The sequence below is a fragment of the Plodia interpunctella genome, chromosome 18, assembly GCF_027563975.2.
Source record: "Plodia interpunctella isolate USDA-ARS_2022_Savannah chromosome 18, ilPloInte3.2, whole genome shotgun sequence".
NCBI classification, from domain to species: domain Eukaryota; kingdom Metazoa; phylum Arthropoda; class Insecta; order Lepidoptera; family Pyralidae; genus Plodia; species Plodia interpunctella.
The window spans coordinates 7141275-7167678 of NC_071311.1; the positions used below are offsets into that span (position 1 = coordinate 7141275).

At 35.6% G+C, this 26404-nt stretch overlaps 9 protein-coding genes across 12 annotated transcripts; 4 read left to right on the forward strand and 5 right to left on the reverse strand.

The window, feature by feature from the left end:
* The first annotated feature begins 2632 nt into the window (after positions 1 to 2632).
* On the forward strand, positions 2633 to 3723 carry LOC128677528 (STAGA complex 65 subunit gamma-like). The gene has a single exon (XM_053758450.2). The coding sequence runs from the start codon at positions 2726 to 2728 to the stop codon at positions 3707 to 3709; it is 984 nt and encodes a 327-aa protein (XP_053614425.1). The 5' UTR covers positions 2633 to 2725; the 3' UTR covers positions 3710 to 3723.
* Positions 3724 to 4008: 285 nt separating this feature from the next.
* On the reverse strand, positions 4009 to 6515 carry Cks30A (Cyclin-dependent kinase subunit 30A). Its single transcript, XM_053758454.2, has 3 exons — positions 6228 to 6515; positions 5878 to 6005; positions 4009 to 5764 (listed from the first exon to the last, which is right to left on the reverse strand). The coding sequence occupies exons 1-3, from the start codon at positions 6281 to 6283 to the stop codon at positions 5709 to 5711; spliced, it is 240 nt and encodes a 79-aa protein (XP_053614429.1). The 5' UTR covers positions 6284 to 6515; the 3' UTR covers positions 4009 to 5708.
* A 747-nt stretch (positions 6516 to 7262) lies between these two features.
* LOC128677526 (zinc finger protein 239-like) lies at positions 7263 to 10032 on the reverse strand. 2 transcript variants are annotated; one of them, XM_053758448.2, is made up of 6 exons: positions 9912 to 10027; positions 9591 to 9806; positions 8872 to 9257; positions 8528 to 8645; positions 8080 to 8237; positions 7263 to 7680 (listed from the first exon to the last, which is right to left on the reverse strand). In XM_053758448.2, the coding sequence occupies exons 2-6, from the start codon at positions 9741 to 9743 to the stop codon at positions 7407 to 7409; spliced, it is 1089 nt and encodes a 362-aa protein (XP_053614423.1). In that variant the 5' UTR covers positions 9744 to 9806; positions 9912 to 10027; the 3' UTR covers positions 7263 to 7406. The 2 variants fall into 2 exon arrangements, with proteins under 2 accessions (XP_053614423.1, XP_053614424.1); XM_053758449.2 differs by having other exon boundaries at positions 9805 to 10032.
* Positions 10033 to 10366: 334 nt separating this feature from the next.
* On the forward strand, positions 10367 to 11920 carry LOC128677529 (glutathione S-transferase 1-like). The gene is made up of 3 exons (XM_053758451.2): positions 10367 to 11021; positions 11112 to 11279; positions 11690 to 11920. The coding sequence occupies exons 1-3, from the start codon at positions 10677 to 10679 to the stop codon at positions 11825 to 11827; spliced, it is 651 nt and encodes a 216-aa protein (XP_053614426.1). The 5' UTR covers positions 10367 to 10676; the 3' UTR covers positions 11828 to 11920.
* Positions 11921 to 12022: 102 nt separating this feature from the next.
* On the reverse strand, positions 12023 to 12726 carry HemK2 (HemK methyltransferase 2). Its single transcript, XM_053758452.1, has one exon. It carries the CDS (start codon positions 12724 to 12726, stop codon positions 12106 to 12108), a length of 621 nt encoding a protein of 206 aa, XP_053614427.1. The 3' UTR covers positions 12023 to 12105.
* Positions 12023 to 14085, reverse strand: Snapin (SNAP associated protein). Its single transcript, XM_053758453.2, has 3 exons — positions 13748 to 14085; positions 13340 to 13505; positions 12023 to 12859 (listed from the first exon to the last, which is right to left on the reverse strand). The coding sequence occupies exons 1-3, from the start codon at positions 13894 to 13896 to the stop codon at positions 12728 to 12730; spliced, it is 447 nt and encodes a 148-aa protein (XP_053614428.1). The 5' UTR covers positions 13897 to 14085; the 3' UTR covers positions 12023 to 12727.
* Positions 14086 to 14833: 748 nt separating this feature from the next.
* LOC128677406 (uncharacterized protein) lies at positions 14834 to 19787 on the reverse strand. Its single transcript, XM_053758210.2, has 11 exons — positions 19637 to 19787; positions 19005 to 19174; positions 18689 to 18820; positions 18400 to 18609; positions 18046 to 18324; positions 17645 to 17798; positions 16482 to 17565; positions 16232 to 16406; positions 15953 to 16151; positions 15655 to 15879; positions 14834 to 15554 (listed from the first exon to the last, which is right to left on the reverse strand). The coding sequence occupies exons 1-11, from the start codon at positions 19661 to 19663 to the stop codon at positions 15351 to 15353; spliced, it is 2859 nt and encodes a 952-aa protein (XP_053614185.1). The 5' UTR covers positions 19664 to 19787; the 3' UTR covers positions 14834 to 15350.
* A 105-nt stretch (positions 19788 to 19892) lies between these two features.
* Positions 19893 to 26320, forward strand: LOC128677409 (ionotropic receptor 75a-like). Of its 3 annotated transcripts, XM_053758215.1 has the most exons (8): positions 19895 to 20191; positions 20392 to 20432; positions 20517 to 20571; positions 23497 to 23664; positions 23881 to 24092; positions 24577 to 24788; positions 25170 to 25435; positions 25958 to 26320. In XM_053758215.1, the coding sequence occupies exons 4-8, from the start codon at positions 23555 to 23557 to the stop codon at positions 26217 to 26219; spliced, it is 1062 nt and encodes a 353-aa protein (XP_053614190.1). In that variant the 5' UTR covers positions 19895 to 20191; positions 20392 to 20432; positions 20517 to 20571; positions 23497 to 23554; the 3' UTR covers positions 26220 to 26320. The 3 variants fall into 3 exon arrangements, with proteins under 3 accessions (XP_053614189.1, XP_053614190.1, XP_053614188.1); XM_053758214.2 differs by lacking the exon at positions 20517 to 20571 and having other exon boundaries at positions 19893 to 20191; XM_053758213.1 differs by lacking the exons at positions 19895 to 20191; positions 20392 to 20432; positions 20517 to 20571 and adding an exon at positions 22634 to 23328.
* LOC128677410 (uncharacterized protein) lies at positions 20990 to 22632 on the forward strand. The gene has a single exon (XM_053758217.1). The coding sequence runs from the start codon at positions 21171 to 21173 to the stop codon at positions 22440 to 22442; it is 1272 nt and encodes a 423-aa protein (XP_053614192.1). The 5' UTR covers positions 20990 to 21170; the 3' UTR covers positions 22443 to 22632.
* Positions 26321 to 26404: the final 84 nt, after the last annotated feature.

Here is a 26404-nt window from a genome sequence, read left to right on the forward strand (position 1 = left end):
AAATAATGCACCTAAACATTCTATTTCAGTCTGTACTTCAGTCTGTTGGTGAAAACCGCATGAAAATCCGTGCGGTAGTTTTTGATGTTATCGCAAACAAACCCGGCAGAGGGCTTAGATTTAAAATATGCAAGGAAATATAGAAAATAAATATATCTTTTATTTAGTCTTCTTGATATTGAACCAAAGTAGCTTGTGGTTTCCTGAACACGTGTATTCGTACAAGAGGAAAACTTAAAACGACTTAAAACACTTGATACTATCTCTCAACCAATATATATATAATATACTATCGGTAGCACCGATATGCACCGATGATGCCCGAAGCCCGAGGTAAAAAAACTAAGATTCGGCTTGATTTTATGACCGACCACCTGACATCAACCCTTTTTGGGAATGCTTTTGTTAGGTTTTATACCGTAATCGCCTCGTACGACACTCACTCATGAATATCTTAATTGGTGAACGCAGTATAGCGTTTGATTTGATATTCAAACACGTATTTTAAATTCAAAGATTATATCGTCCTACGTGCACATTTATTTTGTTAAAATATACCTAATGACGCTCCGATACCAACTCGTAAGTATAAGAAATTAATTTTGTATTATATTATATGTAATACCCAGTTATATTACTCATTATGAGTGAATTTATTTTATTGTTATATAGGAAATATTGACAGTAAATAGGTAACTGTTCGAGATCGCTTGGTAAATTTAAGAAATTCCTATCTACTTCTAAATGTTTTGCACAGTAGTGGGACTCTGAAAATTGACCGCCTATTTGTTTTTGTTATATTCAATTAAGGAACTAGAAAAATATGGCACACTTTGAATATTAACGAATACCAAAATAATATTCGAAACCGAAAGAAAAAAGAAAGTATTTTAACTATATACCATCGCGCTACATATGAGGTGCTACGAAAGGCTACAACGCTACAATAGGCTACGATGCTACGACTAATTGCGATGCTACGAAGCCCTACGACGCGCGACGCCGCGGCAGACTACGGCCGACACGCGGCGACTCATTCATGTTCTAAGTTTCACGTAACTTTGAATTGTTTGTATTTTGCACTTGGCAGATGATAGGTAACAAATACCATTCCCAAAAAGGGGTGACGTCAGGCCTCTTGTAAAATCACTGCCAAAATTTCAAAATAATAATATAGGTTCAATTTTTATGCTAGGTCCTGGCTCTGGGACGTCACAGCCCCAAATGAGATGAGAGAGAGATAAAAAGAAAAGAAGAACAATCGGAATCGGCTCCGGTATTGTAACTACACGTTAGCCACTCGCTGTTTAACACTATGTTGAAAACAACATAATTTATGTTGTATCGTCGTCATTAGTTTTAATTGTTCCGCGTGGAATGTAGCAATTATATTCATATTATATATCAGTCCTCGCGCTAAATGCTGAATTTGCCGGATAGACGACTAACTATTCAAAAAATTAACGCAAATTGTATCAACCTTCGCCACGGTTGGTGATAATTATCAACATCCTGTTTGCAATTTTGTATCATCTGGTCACCATTTGAAAGTTCTATTTCAGTTCTCAAAAAATTTTGCTTGCCTTCTACTACCTCTATAGACGCCGATTTTCAGAAATTCATATATAAAAATGGCTTCTACGGTCTGTCAGCGAAAAAACATAGAATGTGCTAACTGCTGCTCCTCCCAGATTGTAAAATTCAATCAAGAGAAAATGCTATAATAAACTGGAGATCTTCTCATTGGCAATAGTCTAACAAATTATTACTATTTTAAAACTAATTTCCACCAATAAGCCCGCCATCGATGAACAGACCCAAGATTGAAGATTGAAGTCTGTGGACTTCGAATTTTGCAACTCTTGGCTCTGTCTACCCCGTAAGGGACGTGACGTGAGTGTATCTGTATCGTATGATTAAAATATACGAATTCCTGAGAATACTTATTCCTTACAGAAAATATTGTGGAATCCTGTAATATGTAATGCAATAAATAAAGGAAGCAAATTAATTGGAGAAATAATTAATAGAAATAAATTTATTCATAGTATACAAATATACATCACAGAAAATGAACAAAATTATAATTTTACAAAGGTAAACCTAAATAACATTGCTACAAAATGTCTCAGTCTACAAGCCCCGATTAGGATTATTTTTTTTACTTCTAATTTGAACAAAGAGAAATTAATAAACTTACTCGTGGACTATTCTGATGATGTTGATTAAAATGGTACCTGTAGTTATTAATCCTTTTTTTATTGTATACCTGCGGCTTCGAGCGCGTGAAACCCCCAAATGAATTATTTTTTTACCCAGGGAAAAATATAAGCGAAATATAATTAATAAAATAGTAGTAGAAATCTTTAGAATGTTATCAAGATTTCTATTATCAAACGAGAAAGCTAATCACCTGATGCCGAAACCGCTGCTCTTAAAGATTTTTTTGTAAAACAAGGAGAAATCGTATGATGAACGACTGGACGACCCATCTTAGCAAGTTTTAATTTTTTGAATTTACTACTTCAATTTCGATGCATTCTGTTTGAGAAAAAGCACTTAAAACTGTCACTGTCAACGTATCATCTATTAACATCAACGTTACGTCAAGCAGGATGAATAGTCAGTAGTCAGTGAGCTTTTGCTTGTTTACATGTTGATAAAGAGTTTTGGCTGTCTTGAGTGTTTTTAATTTCATTTTTAGTACCTACCTAATTTAATAATAATGACTACAAAAACACAACTCTGGGGAGAATTCGATGATAATGGAAACGAGGACATTGTTCAGCAAAACGTGAATTTCAATCCGATAATAGAGTTGGGTATGCAAAACATTCCGGAGATCCCAATCACAGTGAAATCTTCACCGATAGAATTACCGAAGCCGAATTTGATCACCCACACCATACAGTTGCACGCGTGTTCAAGACAATTATCAGCAATCTTGGAACAAACGGAAAATGCCGTATTTGAAGGTGCTAGACTTGATTCTATGAGTTTGCCTGCTATACCTCCTGAACCAGAGTTAAAACTGGAACATGAAGCTACTCCTCCGATAAACTTCTTGCACAAAAAGTACTGTGACTTTTCTCTTGGTAGAGGACCAGTTATTCTCCCATTCACACCAGAAAGTCATAAACGTGCTTTAAGACAATGCGCTGCTATAGCTGTAGGCCACGTCGGGATCGCAAGCTGCACTAATACGGCACTGAACGCTGTGGCCGACGCTCTCGACATCTACATGACGAACATGTGCAAATTAATGAGGACAGTTGTTGACAAAGAAGCCAATGGCCTCAAATCTGGTTTCCCAGATGTTGTATCAAAAGTATTTGCAGACTTAAATGTCGGAAATTTACATGACTTCTATAATAATAGAGTTGTTAGATACCATGCTAACGTCAAGAAGAAATGCGAGGACCTTAGGAGTCAATGTGAAGCATTGGCGATTGGAGACATAGCTCCACAATTGAAGTTGGAGGAAGTTCCAGAACTACACTTTCCTGCAGCTCTAGACGGGGCGTTCACCCCATCTTTAGAGCCTGGCTTCCAGATGTTGCACAGTCTGGAACAGGAGCAGCTTGGACTTGATCTCCTGGATACAGTAACAGCAGATGACATCAAAATAGAGCCAATGGAGTTTTCCCAGCCTGACACCAGTGCCAAGATACCCTCCCTGTCACCTAGTGCTAAGAAGAAAAGAAAATAAAATTGTTATTTTTTTATTTTAGTTTTATTTCTAATACCTGAGTTTATCAACCATTTAATTTTCTATTATTTTTCTCCACATTATCTAAACAAAAAAATTTTGGTTACCTTAATTTTGGTTACATCATACATGGGTACAGTTAACAGCACATTAAGTAGCCCTGCATGAACATTTATATGGCGATGGCGCGGTAATAGCGGCGGGTTGGCAATGAATTCAGGTAGGTTGATGTGCTGTTGATTGTACATCTGACAGGAGTAATAATTCTCAGGGACAAGAAAGAAATAAAAACTCACAGCAACATAGCACCAAACAATTTATTTGATTCAGATTCATTATTCAAACACCACATTGATGCTAATTGATAATATTCGTTAGAACTATTTACAAATGAATAACATTAGTCAATTATTAAAAATGTCGACATACAGCCAATGCATACAGCTTTAAAACTTAACTCATTGCCCGTGGTATATATATAGTTAAGTCGTTTATGGAAAAATGTATTTGCATACCTACTTCTTTTTGTAATATGTAGGTATGCATATATAATTATTTAACTGACAATTTAGTGTGTTTAATTAGCAACCATAACATACTAATTTAAACTGAACCAAAAATTGTTTTAGTTTAATTCAAGCACATAGGTGTGTTGCTAACTTGTGTTGTCAACAAGTGGCGTTTAGTGTCAAAAGAGACACAAAATGCCATGAACATTATATTTTATACTAAAAAAATTCACAGAAGAGTCACGAAAGGCACTGTAGTGAAATGCTAAAGTGATAATATCAACAATAACATGTACATATAATTCAATTACGATATTTAACACTATTATTAATCACTATTACTACTAAGGGCTATATAGATAAGTAACAGACTGCAAATATCTGCCTCATATCAGTGTTTTTTAATATTATTTCATTTTGGGATTCACAACACATAAGCACAGACGCTTTGAGAGTCGATACTCTCAAAGTGTCTGCGTTTACTCGATAGTAAAGATGTCTCCTGCCAAAACCTATTATTTTTAAAATTATTTTTAGAAAAAGTCAGTGATCTTACCTAGCGTAAATTCAAATACGATTGGAGAGACAAATATGGAGTCAATTACTGATCCTGATTCTTCGCTTCAGGACAAACTGTCTTTTTTTATCATTCAATTTGTCAATTAAGGCATTCATTTGTTTAGGCACTGACACATTCTATCACCAGATGAAAAATTGATGATAAATATTTAGTCATAAGGCCTTATCATAATATGTTAATTTTCACAACTCTTAAATGATAATGACTAAATTATATGCAAAGAAAATTAAATTACGGAATGAAGATCTGTTGTCCAAAACAAAACCAAAGATGTTTAATTATAAAACCTTACTTCATGGGTTCTCAACCGCATACAAAAGTTAATTATTTGAGCAGAATAAACTAAAAGGACATGTAAACATATGTTGTGGCAAAGTCAAGATTATTTACAATATTGTCATTTCATCACAAAACTATGGCATGTAGGTAGTTTGTCATGGGCCAACCTTAAACTAAATTAAAACTAGTGGATTTATCACATCCAAACAGCTTTCTTCTAAATACAGTTACATATAATTTAAATGGCTGAAATATGTATTTCAGCCATTTAAACAAAATAATTTTGTATGTATGTACATACAAAATATGACCACTCCACATTGTCCCTTGAATGTTGTATGAGGCAACTAAAGGAACATGTAAACCTTAGCAACTGATAGGCAACAACATTATTGCTGAGGGTTGACATGAGACTAGGAGGTCTGTAATAAAATCGTTGCCAAATCTTCAAAATTTTAAGATTCATTTTATATGCTGGCCTTCATGATGTCACAACCCCAATGGCAACCACAAACAAAAAATGAAATGACAATTTACATGATGCTTAAATATATCAAAAGTCTCAGCTGTTTGGGTGAATCCATTCCCCTACTATACATTTACACTCAACCACAACCTGCAGAGACAAGTTTTACTTTTTTTCTGGTGGTGTAGTTTTCTTTCTCCTGAATAGAAGGATGTGTGGCTCTGAAATAAAATATATGTAACATTTATGATCAGGAATTGATAAGTATTCATGTTTTTTTGTTTGTTAATGATTTTTATTTCCTCAAAACATTACCAGTGTAAGCACAACCTACCTGGTTGATGTGTCATGTAATGTATCCATCCTTGGCTTTGCTGGACCCCAATACTGCGCCATTCTTGCTCTGACATCAAATGGTTTTTAGGTACCAATTTGACCATTTCTTTGGGCAACACCACATGTCTGCAAATGTAAACAATGTTTTTAAACAATAAACACCCATAACTGCTTATCATAAGTAGTTGTAAATCTAATATAAAATAATAGGTATTGTGTAAAGCACCGGCAGAGTAAAAATATTAACTATTGTACCTATAGGCAATGTACCTACGGAAATAATTGTGTAGTACTTTATGAAATTACAAAACTTTGTACTACACCTCCAAAAAAATAAAGTGTAAATACCTATATTCGTGTTCTTCATCATAATATTTGTCGGAATAATAGATATCTCGGGACATTATACCAATTTGTGCGCCAACTGTTTTGGCTAAAATAATACTAGATCACAGAATGTTAACTTCTCTGTAAGTACACCAATAGAAGCTACGAATCTTGATTTCCTGTAAATAAAGGCTCTCAACAATTTCTAGAAATCACAAAGAAAACTCGTTTTAATTGAAAATAACACGACAAAGCCATAGAACAAACGTTATGTTAACGTATTTCGAAATTCGAATCTATCAAATCAACTAAACATGTGTTGCCAGATTGCATCAAATGTCAATGTCAAAAATAAAACCGGTAACTACCGGTAAAATGGAAATCCTATAAACCTTAGATTAGTGGGCGTTATTTCAACTAACCGTTTTATTTATTCAACTGTTTTCTATGCTCAACGATCTAACTGGTTTAATTATAACAGTAGAACTGTAGTGTGAAAGAAAAAAACTATTTTTTTTAAACTTAATATTATTCTCAACTGTTTTGCCTACGTGCAATGCGTTGAGCCAAAAACGCTACGAATCAGATGAAAAAACAAAGCCACGTTGTATCAAACCAGTTGGTCAACAACGCCAACTGTTTAGTAACTAGTTGCTTGTTGAACAAAAACAGTTGAATTTCGTTGGCTCGTATAACGTAAATGACCCACTACTATAGATTATTACCGCCTCACCATCGATTTAGTAAGTACTTCCTCCTAATTCCATGCGTCTCACACCTGGCAATCATACACATAACTTGCAATCGGGAGTATTACTGCGCATTTATCGCGCCAGAGTGCAGCACTGTTTGGTTGATAAACAAAAAGCATTGCCGCCTTTTGCTAAGTTAATGAAAACGTTTATTTTAGAGTACTTTATTAATTTTTCCTTATATAAGCATTCGTTAATTATGAACCTACTTTTATTTTGTTTATGAGAAAAAAATTTTGTAAATTTAAAATGGTCACAAAATAAAATGACGATGTTCTTATCTATGTCACAAATTAAAAAGAAATTGAAAATAATTCTTTATTATAAATAGAGACAGTACAAACTATTTAATACCTAGCAATTTATTAAGAAAATCCACCTATTATAATAATGCACTTTTTACTATAATATAGTTAATGTCAATAGGTAGTTGTAATATTATTTACAATCATTTAGTGGTACTTTCGCAATGTTCCTTTGCATGTTTATCTAATTCGGCCTTATGTGTGAATTTTTTTGCGCAGCCTTTACATGGCAACTCTTTATGGGCGTGCTGGACGTGTCGTTTGAGATGCGAGGCTCTGGTGACCCGCAGGCCGCATATGCAGCACACGTGGGGCTTCTCCCCTGTGTGTGTTAGCAGGTGCTGCTTTAAATCGCTTCGAGTTATAAACGCTCGCCCGCAAGAGTCGCACTCGAAGTTTTTCTCTCCTGTGTGACGTCTGAAATTAGATATATATTTTTTAATTTTTAAAAACAGTTATTCAATAAAAATATAACAAATAAATTACGTAATCCCAATCAAAATAACAAACTCTTACGCTTTCATACACAGCAAAACTGCTGTGTGTGAAAGCGTTTACGAAATTTGGTATTAAGGAAGCTGAGCTCGGTTTAACACATTTTTATTACGAAAGTACCTACACGATTCTCGCGGTTTATAACGCTAGATTTATAAAGTAGATGGCGCTACTGTGCATGTAAAGTTAATTATTTTTTAAGATAACTATGCGGGTAACACCGCGGGATTTAGCTAGTAATAAATAAATAATAGCAATGCTAAGTTAAATATTATCATTCCATTATACCTAGGTTAGTAAAGGGTAAATGTTGAAATTTACCGTATGTGATACTGTAAGTGGCCGACGGTGCGGAAACTGCGTGGGCACAGCACACATCGATATGGCAGCTCGCCAGAATGTTTGCGGACGTGCGCCGCCAGACCCGCGGAGTGAGCGAACGCCGCGCCACACGTCGGGCATTGGAGTGGCTTCTCACCCTGGAGTATTCAAATAACATCTAAAATTTGTCTTATACTTACTTCATAGATATGTACTTCATTTTAAACTTAATGTTACATTACATGATAAATAAAGTAAAAAATTAAAGTATTTTGCCTTACAGAATATTTTGCCTTATGGGTAGAAAATCACTTACTTATTGCTTACATATGCAAATTTTCCACTTTAATTGAATCCAATGTATTTTGTTTCATGTACAGTCAACCATATGTCAAGTTACCCTTCATTGAATTTTTCTAAGAAAATTAAATAGAAAATTAAACTTTACCGTATGTACTCGAAGGTGTACTTTCAGGTTTTGGGCCAAAGAAAAGTTTTTGTTGCAATGTGGACATGAGTAAGGCCTCTCACCAGTATGCGTTCTCAAATGTGTTTTTAAGCGAAACCTGGAATAGGATAACAGATTTTATTGGTAAAACTAGTATATAACTCTATGGTGTATTACTAATTACAAATAAAATACAAATAAAAAATATTTAATTTGGAAACATTTTTTAAATCTATTCTCCCTAACTCCTTCCATTGATTAAATGATATAAATAATTATATGGGTTAAGGAATTAGTGTGCATAGCATAGCATAATAGTAAACTAAACAAGAAAGAATACTTACCGGGACGACATGACTTTTCCACAAGTGAAACACTGTTGTTGTCGAGCCTTTTTTTCATCTATTATTTGAGAAACTGATTCTTCCTTTATAGACTTTTGTACATCATTTGAAAGTACATTACTAAGAAAAGAATCTTTCTTATTGCACTCCTCGGATAATTCATAATTATCATTATTTACTGATGATTTTATATCATCAAATAATTCTTCATTATTTTCAAAGTTATAATTATCAGAAATATCCAAAGTTTTGCCTTTATTTATTTTAATTAAAGCTTTTAATGCTCTATCTGACTCCTCGCATTGTTGAATGAATTTTATGCATGTCTCTAGGGTTTTTATACATTTGTCGCAGATTGTATCAGGTAAACCATCATTTGGATGCACCTGAAAACGAAATAAAATAGGTGTTTTAGAACATATTGTGGTGAAAACAAATTATATGTATACCAGTGGCCCGTCCCTAATTTGCTTGGTTAATAACATCACCTAAACCTTCTTAAGGAATCACACTACCCATTGGTGAAAATTTGGTAGGTAGCACCTAAAAAAATTGATCCGACACAAAAAAAATTCATTACCACACGCAAAGAAAAATAGAATTGAAAGTCTTTAGAAGAGGAGGAGAGAAGAGAATAGGAAATGATGATGAGAAGAGAGATTAGAACAGAGACAAGAGGAAGAGGAGATAATGATAGCTAAATATACCTAGTTACTTACCTGAACTTTCGCCAAGTTCATAATGTTATTCGCTATGGTAGATGTACCAAGTTTGCTGAAAATATTATTCAAGGAACCCTCTTTTAAGCATACTCGGCATTGTTTCGTTTCCATTTCCATCGTAAAATATTTTTTTTCTAAAAGGCCAAACATGGACTGTTTTGCCGCGCCGATTCAAGCGACAAGAAAAAAAAAGAACACTAAACAAACTCACATCTGAAACAGGCATAAATAAATACCCTCGTTAGGAGTTGAGTAATAATATTATGTGTAAATACCTAATACAAACAAGAGGATATCAACAACAACATAATAATTTACATAGGTACTCTACTCTTTCTTTGACAACAAAACAACACAACCAAATCAACACAAATCACAACTAGTGATGCCGACATGTCGATACGTAAGTAGTTAGATCGAGCCACTAATACTCGAAATATCGATAGTAACGATAGCAAGAAATTGTGGTAATATTATTGATGACTTTGACTGAAAAGGTATCGATAGTAAACTCGTCACGACAGGAAATAGTTTCGATAGCGTATCAAGATGTAATAATGCCGTTATCAAAGATCCTATCATTATTATAGGTACTGCATTTCGAGGTTAATATTAATATTTGTCCTATTGTTTGTATTGTTACCTATTCATAAGTTATAATGTTATAAGTATTTGTTAAGTAAGTAAATGATTACTTTTTATTTCTTAGCACTCGAGTTTTCTCGCGAGTAAAAACAATCGATACTATTTGGCAGTCGCTGACCGACCAGTCAGTAGCCAACCAGTTTGTGAAATAGCATAGCTAATAACATCATGTGTAAATAATGTGGTAAATATATTACTATCGATATATATCGATAGTTTTTGTAATTGATTTGCTAGCTTTGACTTTGTCAAAAATCTACACACACCTCCCTCCCCTCACACGGATCGGCTCCTACCGAGAGGAAGGAAAATAAAAACAAACACGAAAACTCGACACGGCCGGTTTGTCTGTCTGTTGAATATTTGTAAAATTTTCACATATTATGTATTTAAACAACAGCTTTTATTAAATAATAATTAAGATATTTAGTCATTGCCATGTCCGCTCCTAAACTTTACCATGAGCCTAGAAGTGGCCCATCACGAGGAGCCTTCTTAGCTGCTAAAGCTATTGGTGTTCCAATAGAAATCGAAAAGGTGGATTTAATGAAAAAAGAGCAACCAAAGGAGAGTTTTTTAAAGATAAATCCCCAACACTGTGTGCCTACTTTGGACGACGACGGTTTTATTCTATGGGAAAGTAGAGCTATAGCTAGCTACTTGGCAGAAAAGTTTGGGAAAGATGACCAATGGTATCCTAAGGACCTGCGGCGTCGGGCAGTGGTGAATCAAAGACTGTACTTCGATAGTTCTAACTTATATGTGAAGATTAGAGCGATATGTGTAAGTTTTTTTGCTTGCGAAATTATATAAAAGATGTCTAGAAAATCGGGTCTGTAAGATATGTAAGAATGGTTTATTTGATAATTTCAGTACCCCATCCTTTTCATGGGAGAGACAGAAATAAAGACAGCCCTTAAAGATGACCTGAACAACAGCCTGAAGTTCCTGGATGGGTTCCTGAGTAACACCAAGTGGGTTGCTGGTGATAATCCAACCATCGCAGACACCTCTATTTGTGCATCAATGTCCAGCATCCTTGTAAGTTATCTTAATGTGTCTGTTCTACAGGTTAAAACCGGAATTTTATTAATTCATTTAATCCTAAAAAATGTGGAACACTTAATTATGTTATACAATTATTATTCTACATTGCAGATAACCAAAAATATTTGTACTTATTTACAAACGGCTCGCCCGGCTTCACTCTGGTAAAAACATACTAAACCTTCCTCAGGAACCACACAATCTATTGGCGAAAACCGCATGAAAATCTGTACAGTAGTTTTTGAGTTCATCACAAACAGACAGACAGACGCAGCAGAGAACTTTGTTTTATAATATGTAAAGATAAGGATGATCAAAATGTATTTACCAAACTAATCTTTCATGTATAAAATAGGCAATACTTAGCAAAAGATATGTTCTGATTAGTTATTAATTACTTTCAGGCTGTTGGCTGGGATTTAACAGATTTCCCCAACATCCAGCGCTGGTTTAAAGACTGTGCCTCATTACCTGGTTTTGAAGAGAACCTGGAAGGTGCAAAGACATTTGGAGATGCAGTGAAGAAGAATCTCAAGCAGTGACAAAGTCACATGAAAATTTAATTTTTGGTGGAGGTTTTATTATAAATTTTTTCACAGTTTACAACTTCTTAAAATATACAATGTTTTCAAAAATGTTGTTTTACTATTTGTTTTAAGAACTTTTCAATTTCCAAATCATTTTGCAACCATTCCCACCACCTTCAGATCCACATGGTGCTCAAATGAAATGTGTCATTATGAAATATATTTTTTATTAAACCTTATTGTACAAGTAATTGATAAATTAATCAATCAAACAATCAAAATAACAAACTCATTCACTTGTAAAACTTCATCACAAGCTGCTGTTCATTCCTAACCTTCCTACTGATAACCATTTGCGATTTATATCCGAGCGTTGTCATTATTTCAGTTACTTCTTCTGGAATGTTATCTTCAATCAGCAAAATATAGAAGATGCCATCTTGTGCTAGTTTCTTTGGTATCATGTTGAGGAGTCTATCTGTCACTTCTCGGCCTTTATTGCCACCAGCCCAACTTGCAGTAATATCCATTCCACCGCATTCGCTTGTTTCTGTTACCACATAGGGAGGATTGAATATTATCACATCAAACATGCCATTAACAAAAGAACTAGCGAGATCCATATTGACAGTATCCATCAAAACTTTATTGTACTTTGCTGTGGACTGTGACATTTCACAAGCTTTGAAATTGACATCTGTACTTATACAAAATGCTTCTGGAAAGGCCATACCAAAAGCTGTAATAACAACTCCGCTGCCAGATCCAACTTCGAGACAAAACATGGGGTTTTTGGTTTTTATAATATCTAGTTCTTTTTCTAAGGCATCAATTAACAGGAAACTGTCTTCAGCTGGCTCATAGACATGTTCAAAGTCAGATTTAGCAATGTGGTTTTGATATGGAGTCTCCATGTTAGTTGATGCTTCCTCGCTCTGAGACAATGCCGCTTGTGCTTTGCTCTGGCTGTTGATGCTCCTCTGGTAACACAGCTTTGCGTACACTCTGTTCTTTGCTAACCATACGCCTTATCTCATTAAGTCTGTCCTGTAAATATAAAATGTGTAGTTAGCTCAGTTTATGTGTTTTTATTTCTTATTTTTATTTTATGAAATCTCCAATCATATTTGTGAAAATTAATGTGAAATAGACGTAGAGAAAACATAACAATATTGTAAGGTTTTTAATGCATTTGTAATCATTCTCAAATAATATGCGATGGTGAACATAATGCAAAGACATGTTACCACCTTAATAAAAGATATTAACTATATGCTTTAAGCATAAAATAAGTTAGCATATTGTAATTACTACTAATTATGATTTCGCATAATACTAATAAGCACAACAGTTTTTAGCATACAATTTTTAGCATGGTGCTCCAAGGGCCACCCCCGCCGCACCTAAACCTACACATATTATGCTAAAACCAAATTCGGTCTAATTAATATTATGCTAAATAAATTATGCCAATCCATTTTAGGACAAAACACATTATGCCAATGAAAGGGATCCCTATTAACTCACCTGTGAGGCTTGTAAGACATTAAGAACTACAGTAACTTTATGCTTGCAAGCTATCAGCTTTTTAACATAAGGGTCCAGGTCTGGGTGGTTATTCAGTGCCTCTCGCACCTTCTGTAACTCCTCATTCAATGAGTCTATTTGCTGTTTCAATTCCAACTGTGATATCCTGCAAAGTAATGATGTACTTTTGTATTTTTCAAATAATAAAATATCAGACATTATTTTGCTTGTGTAAATTATACTACTGTTGCATTCCGAATGAACTGATTTCGTAAGGGCACTTCTTACATCAGTTCTAATTAACAATAGAGGTCATTAACATTACACAGTGAAACTTTATAATGACAATTATGAAACAATAGGAAGAGTCTATGCAAGAGTTATTGCCGTAAAAATATGATAAAATACCTTGTTGCTCGGACCCTATCGTCCAATTGGTCAACAGTAGGTTTCAATAAACCTAATAGGCCTTCTGCAAGTGTGTCCCTTGTCGGATTATCGCACAAATTACCAGTGTTCTCGTCAGCAGACGTTGTTGTACTTTCAGTGTCATCCATAGCTCTATACTAAGCTGATATACTATTCCATTACAAGTTTAGGTTACGCTATTACAAAATATGTTTAAAACATATAGGTAGGTACCGCATTAAAATTACATCAAAACAGAAGAATCTGAAAACAACTTTTTTCTTCCTATACCTACCTATTGAGCGAGCAAGTTGTCTTTCTTGGTTAATGTCAAAGTAACTTGTTAAATTATATTCAGTTGTCAGTGTCATCAGTGAAAAGAACCATAAACAAACTTCATAAATATTTTCCGTAAAAGGACATATTCATAGAACGATCAGTAGGTATTACTGGACATATTTCATCAGTCAGTCTATCAAGAAAGTGAAGAAGGCGCTGTCTCCTGTTGGTTGGCTGGGCTGGCTACACTGGGTCAGTTTATCAACCAATCTTGACCATTCTATTTGGTATCGCAATGTCAAAAAACAAATACAAAATCCGTTTGATAAACTGTAACCATGGAATGACACTGGCAAAAATAAGCTCTATTGAAGAAGTTTATTGATTGCCATTATTGTTTATTTATTATTAAGCTCTATTGATTGCCACAAAGAAGAAAAGAAAAAAAAACCATGGCATGAGTAGGTTGTCCTCCGTCGAAGTACCTACTAAATCCATGACTGTAACAAATATACGGTTCTATTCGTTACTATAGGTACCACAGATTACATTACAAGTAAATTTCTCATTCCTGTAGTCACAATAAACCATAGGTCCAAGACACCTATAGTTTTTAAATAAAAACTATAGATACCAAGGTACCTATAGTTTATATTGTGGCTGGGATAAATCTTTAATATAAATGGACAATATTACCAGAGAAATGTGTCCACATTTCTACAGAAATATTATGTGTCCCAATGAAAAAGTTATGATGGTAACAGCGGATGAGAGAATATTTTCAATAATGAAAAAAAACAGATTTGATCATAAATATTTTTATTTCTATTTGTTTCAAAGTTGCTGATGCAGAAACAGATAAAAAGAAGGCAGTCTTCTACTTAATATAATAAAATTCAATATATTAGAAAGTAAACGGAGAACTATTAGGATAGTATGATAGGTATCTAAATATTTTTTAAAGCATTGAGCATTTGAGCAAGTTTAGGTATAGTAACTATAATGTAATAATTTCAGTTCTTTTTTGTAAGCACTAATAATAGCATTATTTGATAGTTTACCATAATGGATTATGTGGTCTTCCGTCTATTTGTTACTGCCAAATTCAAAAACCTATTTTTCAATGTGCTATTAATATTACTTACGCTCTTATTTTAGATGCTTACATACAAAGTTCCCTTACAAGTTCTACTTATATCTCAATACTTGTGCGTTGCTTTAATATTTTTTGACTTAACACGAAACACGAGTAAAAATAATATGACTGCATACAGAATGATCGATGTACATATGCGAAATCAATATCCTTAATGTTTAAATTAATCTACATAGAATCCGTCAGCATGGCCATTTGCTCTTTTACATGTGATTCCATATTAGAGAAATCTTTCAAGATATCTTCGATCATCTCCACAAGTATATTCGGCCATTGCATTTCCAACGATCTCAGTCTTTGCGCAGCTCCACAAGCCAACTCGATGGCATGTGACAACTGTCCACGACCTCGAACCCTCCAACTCATATCTTCCTGTAAAATTGAATTCAGCTACATCACTGAAATAAGCTACTTTGGTATTTTCTCGCAGTAGTTCTTATCTGGAGTCATAGAAAAAATCTAGAGCACTTACTTGTGACACATGCCCCTTCTTATATTGCAAAGCTTCTTTAGCTATAACATCTCTTAGTGCTGGGTCAGCAGCTCTAAGCCATGCTTTTGCACTGACACTACTAGTTCCACTCCTGCCGAGTCGTGATAGCAGTGGTTGCAACGGTGCATCTGGAAGAGCTCTCAGCACTATATCACTCAAACCGACGTATGTTTCATTAGCCGATTTTAATTCCTCATCAGTCACCTGTACATAAATGAAAATAATAAGCAAAGTATAAGATTAAACAGTGTAGTGATTGACTATTTAATACCATTACCGGTTCGTCATTTATCTCTTTTAGACCCCAATGTGCGAGTCTGTATATCGCATATTCTCTCCAAATTTTCCCATGTATGGGGTTACCTTCTGGGAGAACATTTAAACTAGAAAGCCCCCGTAATTCGGCCAAAGCATGAAGTTGACCAAGCCATTGGAGACCAGTTGCGCGCACTGATAAGTGTGCTACATTTGGAAATCTGAAAATATAAGGAAAAAGATGAAAACCACGCTTTATTCAAAACGAGATCCTATTGCTGACGATAAAGATTACACTAACTTGGATTTTAATTCAGGGAGAGATTGAGCAACTGCGTTGAAATGTACGTAGTGAAATGCGGCTTTAGTAACTGTTCTCGCTCTTTCCCAGTCCCAATCTCTGGCTAACCGACGTACAGCCCCAGCGCCCCATGCACTAATTACTCCGTCACATACTTCCACTAAGTAATCCACTCCTGGAATTATAATGAACATTTGAATTTGGTCAAGCATATGGTAGAGTGCCAAATATATTACGAAAGCATATGCACCTTGCTCCCTATCTTTTGACACAGGCATTGTTTTCGGAACAGGTTCTGAGGATTTCAGGCTAGCTAGACTCTTTCCCGACTTAGCTCTACCTGTTGAAGCTCTACTTGCTGATGAAGCACGTTCATTCCTTCGAGCTATAGTTGCACTTCTAATATTTCTGTTACTCGTTCGACTGTTTATAGATCCTTCCCGTCTCAAAAGCTTGCTGTTATGGTCGCTTCCAGAAGTTGATGAATTCGCAATTGAGCCAATATGTGTAGTCGTTGAAATGTTACTGCCATTTTCACTATAATCAGAATTTTTCGTTTTGATTCTTCGACATTCAGGATCACATACTGATTTAGACCGCATGGTACTAAAATTTTCTCGCCTGCGTAAAGCCGTTGGCATACGTCGGACTTGTCTTTTATTTTCTTCTTCACTATCACTTGAAGACGAAGGCAAGGAACTAAAGGATGAATCAACTATAGGGTCAACACTGGATATACTTTCCCACCTTTTTAATATTGGCTCATTACTGTCAGAAAGTTTAACATTTTCTAATGTTGATATTATTGGCAACAGTATGGGTGGTAGTCTTAAGTCACTACTAGTAGATGTAGAATGCGAAACATCTGTGTCTTGTGAAGCGCTTCTATCTGAGAAGTTGACTCGCCTTTCCGAAGTTTTTCGTGCAGTAGCACTTCTTTGAAGCTTTCTCATTGGAGACGCGACTGGCCCATTTTCATTGATTGATTTCATATTATTGTCACTAGTATTTTTAGTATCTGAATCTTCTACTTCAGTTTGTTGCATTGATATTACAACATCTGGAAGGTTTCCTAAATCCATCGTCTGAGTTGCGCTTTGCATTGTAGTAGCTGAAGCTTCTATAACAAAAACTTTTTCCATTTCAACATTTTTTACTGGTGTCGTAGGGGTTGTAAAGCATTTATTTTCAGATCTTAGTAATTCCCAATTGGTCCTTGCGTTATTTATGATTTGATCTCGACGGGCTGCTTGTTGCGCTGACCCTCCAAGCGCACAATAGGCTGCATGTGCCGCTTCTTTATTACTTCTCCAAGCCATAGCTGCTCTACGAACCTATCACAAAATTAATGTAGCATATCTTAGTAATGTAACAGACATTCCACTTGTAATTATCTGTAAGTAAGGTACTTACTTGTTCCGTCACGTGCATATTGGTTAAAGTTAGTAAATTTGGTAGATATGACACTAGAAAAGGAGTGCAGTCCCCACCCAAGGCTACTGGGTTTCCATCTAAAGAAATATCAATTAGTGATGCAGCTTCAGCTAATGATGATACGTCTTCTACACTGAAAATAACGAAGTCTTTACTTCGCATTAAACTTAATAATAATGTTATTATAGTAACATAGATTGAAATTCGCAGCTATTTTTAATAAAATGATTCGATCAGAATTCTATTCTAGAACTTTTAAATAAAACGTTGGTATCTCTGAGTTTTGGCATAAGTAAAGTACACTTAAGTTTAAAATAGCTTTTTTTAAAATTAATGTAATACTTTTTCCAAATTTGTAGAAACCTCATGAAAATACCAACCTTTGCAAATCATTATTACCAAGATACAGCTTTTGAAGCTTTGGGGTATTTTGGAATCCAAGCAAACGTCTTATGCGATTCCTTTTTAAATTTAATTCTCTTAGTGATACCAAACCCTGTAAATCTGTGGCACCTATACATTTTAATTGGTTTCCAGCTAAGTTTAACACTTTTAAGTCATTCAAATTTGACAAGCCGCACACTTTAGTGATTCGATTTCCATGTAAATCCAAAACTTCTAATTTCACTAGGTTTGCTAGACCTTCTATCCTTTTAATCCTGTAATTCGAAATAAGAAACTAAATAAATCTCGTATTTGGAATTGAATAAACCAAAATGTTATTTATATTGTACCTATTTTTCCCTAATAAGAGCACTCGTAAGCTGAACAATCTTTCTAAGGAAGTGATTTTGTCTATTTGGTTATCATATACATCTAAAAAGACTAATTTGCTTAAATCCAGAGGCACTAGTCCTGAAAGACTGTTTATTAAGTTGTGTTGCAGCGAGAGCAGCCGGAGACCTGGTTCACCAACAATATGAGGAATTGATGACAAACCGCGCCTGAAATTGTATTAATAATAACTTAGAATATATCGTCATTGTAATATACTTTTTAGAGATACATAACAATTATTGTCACCTGTCAAGTGTTATCCTATCGGGTAACCGATCTTTTTCCTGTGGTGTACGATAAAGTTGGACTTTCCCTTCTCCCACTGCTTGTAAATCAATTGATTCGTCTCTGCCGTCCTCTTTCCGTAGTAGATCATTGCTAATACATTTTAATAAAATTAAAATTCTTATAACATTTATTACCGATCAAATAGAACCCTAAGGAAAACATGCTATAGGTATACCAAAAAAACCGACTTCCTGAAATATGTACCTTCTTAGATACCTAAAATAAAATAAAAATAATTATTTCTAAAGCCTTGACTTATATTCTTATGTCTTACCCGGATAAAGTGGTGTGAGATCGTGTAAGTGTTCCTTTGGGATCAGCGATTGCCGGCTTAATTTGTAAGAAAAGACGACTGTCCCCAGCAGCGCCAGGGTCTGGCGGAGGAGCACTTGTGTCCAACGATTGTGCTGAACGACCTCTCGTTCGGAATGCTATCTTTCTTATCTGTAATTTATAACTTAATATTCTTAGATAATAATTATAAAAGTTTTATTCCTGAATAATACTTGTAAAATTTTCAAGACTGTTACCTTTGATTATAATTTAGATCAATCGACAGCAGTCGTAACGATGGCCCCTTGGGACCTCTGATATCAAGGGGACTAAAGAAAATAATACATTTAATGATTCTAATGGAGTCTTACTTACATCGACTTGATCTATATCAATAAAAAAAATACATCACTAGAGCCATTTGTGCGTTATCTAAGTATACCCATTTTCTTTGGTATAGGTAGGCAGCAGGAGATTATGGTTTTCCAGTGGCGCACAAAAATCAAATTGATATATAACATCGTCATCACAAAACTTTTGCAAATCAATAATATTCGGTAACATTGTCGGTGAGAATAGCTAAAATTTACATATTTTCGTATTGGTGCCGCTACACAACGAAATAGTACTTACATTGCCACGGTTGTATGTGATCGGCATTTGTATTCATTTATTTATTTTATAGAGGTATTAAACCCAATTTAAACTATAAATGTACTTGGCCACAATGGATTTGGTTTTATAATGAAAATAAATTCGTTTATTAGGCAGTTTTTGTTCAACGACAGTGTCTGAATGAAAGAAATCAAAATCGTTGCTAGGAAACAAGTAAACTCGTGATAATCTTTCGATCGTTGCCGTATTGACAATGTCAACCACCTTGGCTACGGCCAATTTGCAACTTTCATAATTATTTAATGAACGTATACCGTATACATACCTACTTATAACTTTTGTGATAGTTGCTAGAGTTCGCGCCACAAAAGAAATGTCGCGGCAATATTATAACGCGGTACAATGAAAATCTATCGCTGCTGAAAAGAATAACAGCCTATCTACGTTGTGTTTTCAACAATTGTAGCCAATTTTTCGTGGCGCGGACTTTACAAAGAACCTTTTTTTTCTTTGTTTAATGCCGTGTTCGGAACAACGTGAATACTACGTTGTGTTAGAATTCGACTAATATAGGTAATTCAATACTTATAAAGCTCAAAATTTCAGATTGCAAAGCTAATTAATGTTGGGACCATGTTTGGGCTATAAAAAGAAGACGACAATTCTGAACGTATTAATAATAACGCTCGTCCGATGTAGTGATCATATACTCTGTATGGTCCGAACACTGCCTAAATATAATTAATTCATCTATTTTATTATTTATTTACTAGATGATGCCCGCGACTTCGTTTGCATGGCCGAACAATTTTCGGTAAGGAGTTATTTATAAAATATACTTACATATTACATACTTTCATAAAAAGATAAATAAACTTGGAATTTTTGTTTGGTTTAGATTTAACCCCGCACGCGGGTCCAATACAAAGATATAAGAACATTACATAACATAGGTAAGTACCACCATTATAATATATGTACTCCATGTATGTGTTCCATGGGTACCACTGACTTTCATATATTATACATGGAGAATAATGCTAGGTACCTACCTATTTCAATTTGATGGTTCAATCATGGAATCAGGTTGGTTAGTACCAATCACTACGTAGTCGTAGTGCCTACTAATTCCATGGCTCCAACCAATCCATATAGAAAGGAAAAAGGATCTTAGCTCATACAGTCAGAAAACAGAAAATAGGAAAACGTCCTTTCTTTTTTTTAGCTTTAGTAACCATGTTTGTCATGCCTCAAATAGAAAAACAATAGATTTAGAAGGGACATGGATTTACTAAGTACTTCGGTACGTCTACTTGGGCTTCGCGCGCGGCCCCGGAACATGTAGGTCCATGCTGTCGCATGACATGACGCATCACTCAACGTCAGAAAGGCATATTAGCGTGTTATCAATTCTATAATATACTACAAAAGAATTTCGAAGAACGAAAAAGGAGAAAGAAATCCTAGTAAACTCTGTCAAGAAAACAAAACAAAAACAATGGCAGATTTCTTTCAAATTTAATTTCAAATAATATTCAATGATTACACCTATATGTTGAAAAATTTGTTTAAAGGTCTTCGAACTCTCTCCAATTTAAGTATTTTTAAAATGGTTAGATACTTTGTTAATCCGTATGAAGACTCAATCGCCACAGCAAGTCCTATAAATAAAGAAGAGGTACTTACTCAGATTACTGACCATGTGAACAGTATATCTAAACGCCTGACACCTTCACGAAAGAACGTAAACGGAGGTCTTTATGTTGGCTGCACTGGAATATCGTACATGTTTTATTATTTAGCAAAAAATCCATTTCTCTCCGAGTTCAAAGGCGTTTATTTTGAAAAAAGCCTTGATTATTTGAAGCCTGCTCTAGAAACTTCAGCCGGGGACAAGACATCGTTTTTACTTGGAGATGCTGGTACTCTTGCTTTAGCCTCTGTTTTGAACAAAGAATTGGGAGGTAATCAGTTCCCTGATGCTTTAGCCAAGTACAGGGCGCTTCAGAATTACTATTTGAATCCGAAATTCTTAAAATGTGGAGGTGATGAATTTTTCGTTGGTCGAGCTGGTTATATTGCGGGCGCATTATGGATAAACCGTGAGTTGCAGGCACAGGTGTTATCTAAAGAGGAGCTGTACAAAATTTGTGATATGATAATAGCATCAGGAAGGGAATATTCAGCTAAGCACAAGAGTCCTTGTCCTCTGATGTATCACTACTACAATACAGAATATCTTGGAGCAGCTCATGGCATCAGTTTCATATTGCAAATGCTTATGAATGTGCCGGGTTACCTTGAACATAATGTTCAAGCATTAAATGATGTAAGAGCCACTCTGAATTTTATAGTCTCCCTGCAGACTGAGGATGGCAATTGGCCATGCTGTATGGATGAGATTGGTCAAAGTGACCACAAATTAGTTCATTGGTGCCACGGGGCTCCTGGCACTATTTATCTCATGGCCAAGGCTTATTTAATGTTTAAGGATAAAAGATTTATGAATGCTTGCATCAAAGCTGGTGATTTAGTCTGGCAAAAGGGTTTGCTGCGTAAAGGTCCAGGTATTTGCCATGGAGTAGCCGGGAATGGTTACGTATTTCTACTGCTTCACAGGCTGACTGGAGATGAGAAATATTTGATTAAGGCCAAGCTGTTTGCTGATTTTATGATGTCAGATGATTTTCTAAGAGATGCTAGGCTTCCAGACAATCCGGAAAGTCTTTATGAAGGGACAGCAGGCACTGTTTGCTTTTTAGCAGATCTTCTTGTACCTGACAAAGCAGAATTTCCCTTCCAAGATGTTTTTACTGTTTATTAGTTCAAAGAGGTGTGTATAATTTATTCAGAGGTTTCTGTTACTTTCTATGCAAGAAATGACTGCAATTTTGTTGTCAACATTGTTGTTTATTTTTTTATGGATTAGTTGCTGACAGTAATAGAGCTAATTTTCTGTTTACTTATACCAATTTTCTTGTCAGTTGCCAATCACAAATAAATGGTGGATTTTATTTCTTTTTAGTTTCATTTCGTACCAACATGGATTATAGTGCATTCCTGATTAAATTTTTGCCTTTAGTTATAGATTTTTTCAAATGGAAAAGTGCAAACGATATAATTTTATTCGATTGTTATCAATCTGAGATCATAATCAACATGCAGATAGAACTTTCTAAGTATTATTTTTACTCTTCATCAAGGGCTTTAAATAGAAATGATTCTCTCTGTTTACATGCCAATAAAGTTGGACTTTTATTGAATACATCATGTGATGGATGGGATAAGGCATTCACTCAATTTGAACCATTCATGTTTCAACCACAATTTATATGGCTGATTTTTACAGATGATTTTAACAATACAATTGAGAAAATGTTAAATTTTGAAATACTACTAAATTCAGATGTCACTATTGCATATAAAAATGATAGTAATTATGAACTTTTTGAAATCTATAAAACTGGGTTGAATGTACAGTCATTTCGAATAAACAATGTTGGGTTTTGGGATTCAGGACTGCAAATTAATAAAACGGACAGATGGGATTTGTCTGGGTTCACTATGAAATGCCCTATTGTTATTCCTGAAAGAATTGAAAATGAAACTTTCGATGATTATTTGGCTGGAAAAAAACCTCATATAGATTCAGTAAATAAGTTTAAATTTTATTCTGTTCTACTCTACTTACAAGATATGTTTAATTACAGGTAAAGGATGAAAGTTAATCATAGGTATATTTAGAAGTATAATGAACTAGCTGTTGTCCTCGGGCTACATTTATCCCAAATTTCGTCAAATCGGTTTAGCGGTTTAACTGTGAAAGTGTGACAGATTTTCGCATTTATAGAATCTTCATCATTTGGATACATTTTCAGCTACGAACTGATACGAGTTAATTCGTGGGGATATATTCGCAACGGTAGTTTTGATGGAATGGTTGGAGCCTTACAACGCGGCGATGCAGATGTCGGAGGCAGCACATTATTCTTCAGGAGCGACAGGGCGGAATTGCTCGACTACGTAGTGGAAACGTGGCCGACTAGGTAATATTTTTAGAAAAATTCGAATAAGTTATGAAAGGGGAGGAGGGGGGAAGGCCTTTGGCCAGTAGTGGGATGGAACAATTCTTTACAATAACTTATTCAAGAGAAAACCGCCATCATATGCCAGCTCCACACTATCCGTGAATAGTTCGCCAACTTTGGATTCGGCATATATTGCGACGACGACATTACCGACAAAATATTATAATTTTTCAGGCAATGCTTCATCTTCCGCCACCCAAAGCATCCAGGCAGCTACTTCTCCATCTACACACGCCCTCTGACTGCAGATGTATGGTATTGCATTTTTGCCATGTTTGTCGTTACGTCGTCTTGCATGGCGTTCACACTAAAGCGGTTTCGCGGGAACAGTGACTCTTCTATCAGCTTAGCTTGGCTTTTCACTTGGAGTGCGAATTGTCAACAGGGTAAAGTATTGACACCAAGCGAGCGAATGCTCATTCTAACCTTACGCTACATGTAAATGGTGGCTACGAGCTATGGCCATCCATTGGTTGGACCGCCAGAGAGTGGGGATATAATGAGCATTCGTTCGCTTGGTTTAAATATTCCTTACATTCACATTTGGAAAGTTCATTTCGCTCGCACATGTGAAAATTGATTTACCTTAGGAATAATTCTATATTTCTGAATGATACTTGGTTTCTCAATTCTATTGATCTGTCTTCAACGAATACTTAGCTGTTATACACAAAAACAGTTACAGTTTGCGCCATGTGATTTGGGACCTGGCATTAAGGCTGCACTATCGCAATAGTTTGTAACTGTAATGGTAGTAATAAGATGAAGAAATAAATAAATGTCTATGGTTTGTCTGCGGAATATAGAAGGATACCCAACGTTTGAATTATCCCAAGACACAGGAACAACTTTTTATATGCATCATTGCAGGAATGTCAATCAACCACAAATCAGCTCCTGTGAAGATTCTAGTCCTAACGACGTTCGTATGCTCTGTGACCTTGTATCAGTACTACAATGCGGCAGTGGTCTCCACGTTGCTGCAGGAGCCGCCGAAAAATATTCGTACCCTGGCGGATCTGACCCGCAGCGGTCTGAGAGCTGGCGCCGAGGATGTCGTCTATGTCAAAGAGTTCTTCAAGGTACACTATTCTATACGCTATCTTCTTCTAATATTTTGAAATGGACCACACAATCCGCTATCTATAATTCAGTAAGTCTTCTTTAATGAGGCACGGCATCCACTTCAAAATTAATTTACATAAAGCCAACCAAACAGAACCTTGTAGGCATCACCTTTTATATATACTTATATATATTTAAATTATACAGAATCAGAATCATTTCAAAATAGTGTACCTATCACGTCGAAAAAAATACTTTATCACGTCTTTATCTCACACGGAATAGACAGAGCAAAGATTCGCTAGCTAGATAGCGTGCATATTGATTTTAAAATATGTAAATATACAGCACAGACTCAGTTAAAAATAATTATGCACTTATACAGCATACATTTTCAGCGCACAACAGACCCCTCAGCCATTGAAATATACCAACGGAAAATAATGACAGAAGGTAATTTCCACACGCCCGAAGTCGGCATGGCGCTGGTGAGGCGCGGCGGGTACGCCTTCCACGTCGACAGTGTTGTGGCCTACCGGATCATGAGGAAGACATTCTCAGAGCGCGAGATTTGCGAAGCACACGAGATACCGATGTATGCCCCGCAGAAGATGGCTGTCATTATGCCGAAGCGGTCGCCGTATAAACAACATATTGCTTACGGGTTTGTTTAATTCAACATTATCACTTGGCTAATTTTCATTTCCTCCAAAATACTCATTTTAGACCCAAGGCACATGAGGAACATACTCTTGGCACAGATTTAATCATACTTCCAGTACCCCAGGGGACGCCACTGGAAACTATTGTTTATTAAGACTTAACTTGTAACTCGAAAACACATGCGACTGTGGTGTTTCCCCGGAAACAATGGTTCATACGTGTATGCTCATTTGTCTTGAATGCTTAAACTCAGGTGTTTCAGCCCGAATGTAGGCTGATCTGATGGCAGATAAAGGCATTGCCAATAGGTAGCCAATTTTTGGGAAGACATGATTTCAATTGTTCTTGTTGTCAATCGTCATCGCCACGCAAAGATGCCTACTTAAGGCAAATAGAAATTAAAGTATATAGGCCGTTGCTTATTAAATGTATTTTAATTTTATCTCCAAAATTATCAAAACTGCGCTACTGAGCTAACATAATACGGCTGTAGTCTGGTTTAAGACATTTTTTTTCCTTGCAGCATCCGAAAAATGTTCGAAGCGGGCCTGCTACACCGGCTCCGCACGGTATGGGACGAGCCGAAGCCCCAATGCGTGCGGAACGCCAACAACAAGTTAATTTCCGTCTCCATCCGCGAGTTTTCGATGGCGCTAGTGGCGCTGTGCGTCGGCATGGTGACAGCTGTTATCGTTTTGGCGGGAGAAATTGTTTGGTTTAGGGTTCAAAATAGAAATATTTTGAACCAACTGAACCAACGTTTGATAGATTTTAAGAACAAGTAGCTCGAAGAATTCTAGATTCACGATTTGCATTATTTTGGACATTGCCACCAAAATGGAGCCAGCGAATGTATAACTGGAGCCCATAAGGATAGGGAGTCCAAGACTACGGATATTAGAAACCCAAATAATCAAAAGAGGCGTTTTGTAAGTGGCTGGTGACTTGTAGAGGTGGCAACAGCAAATTG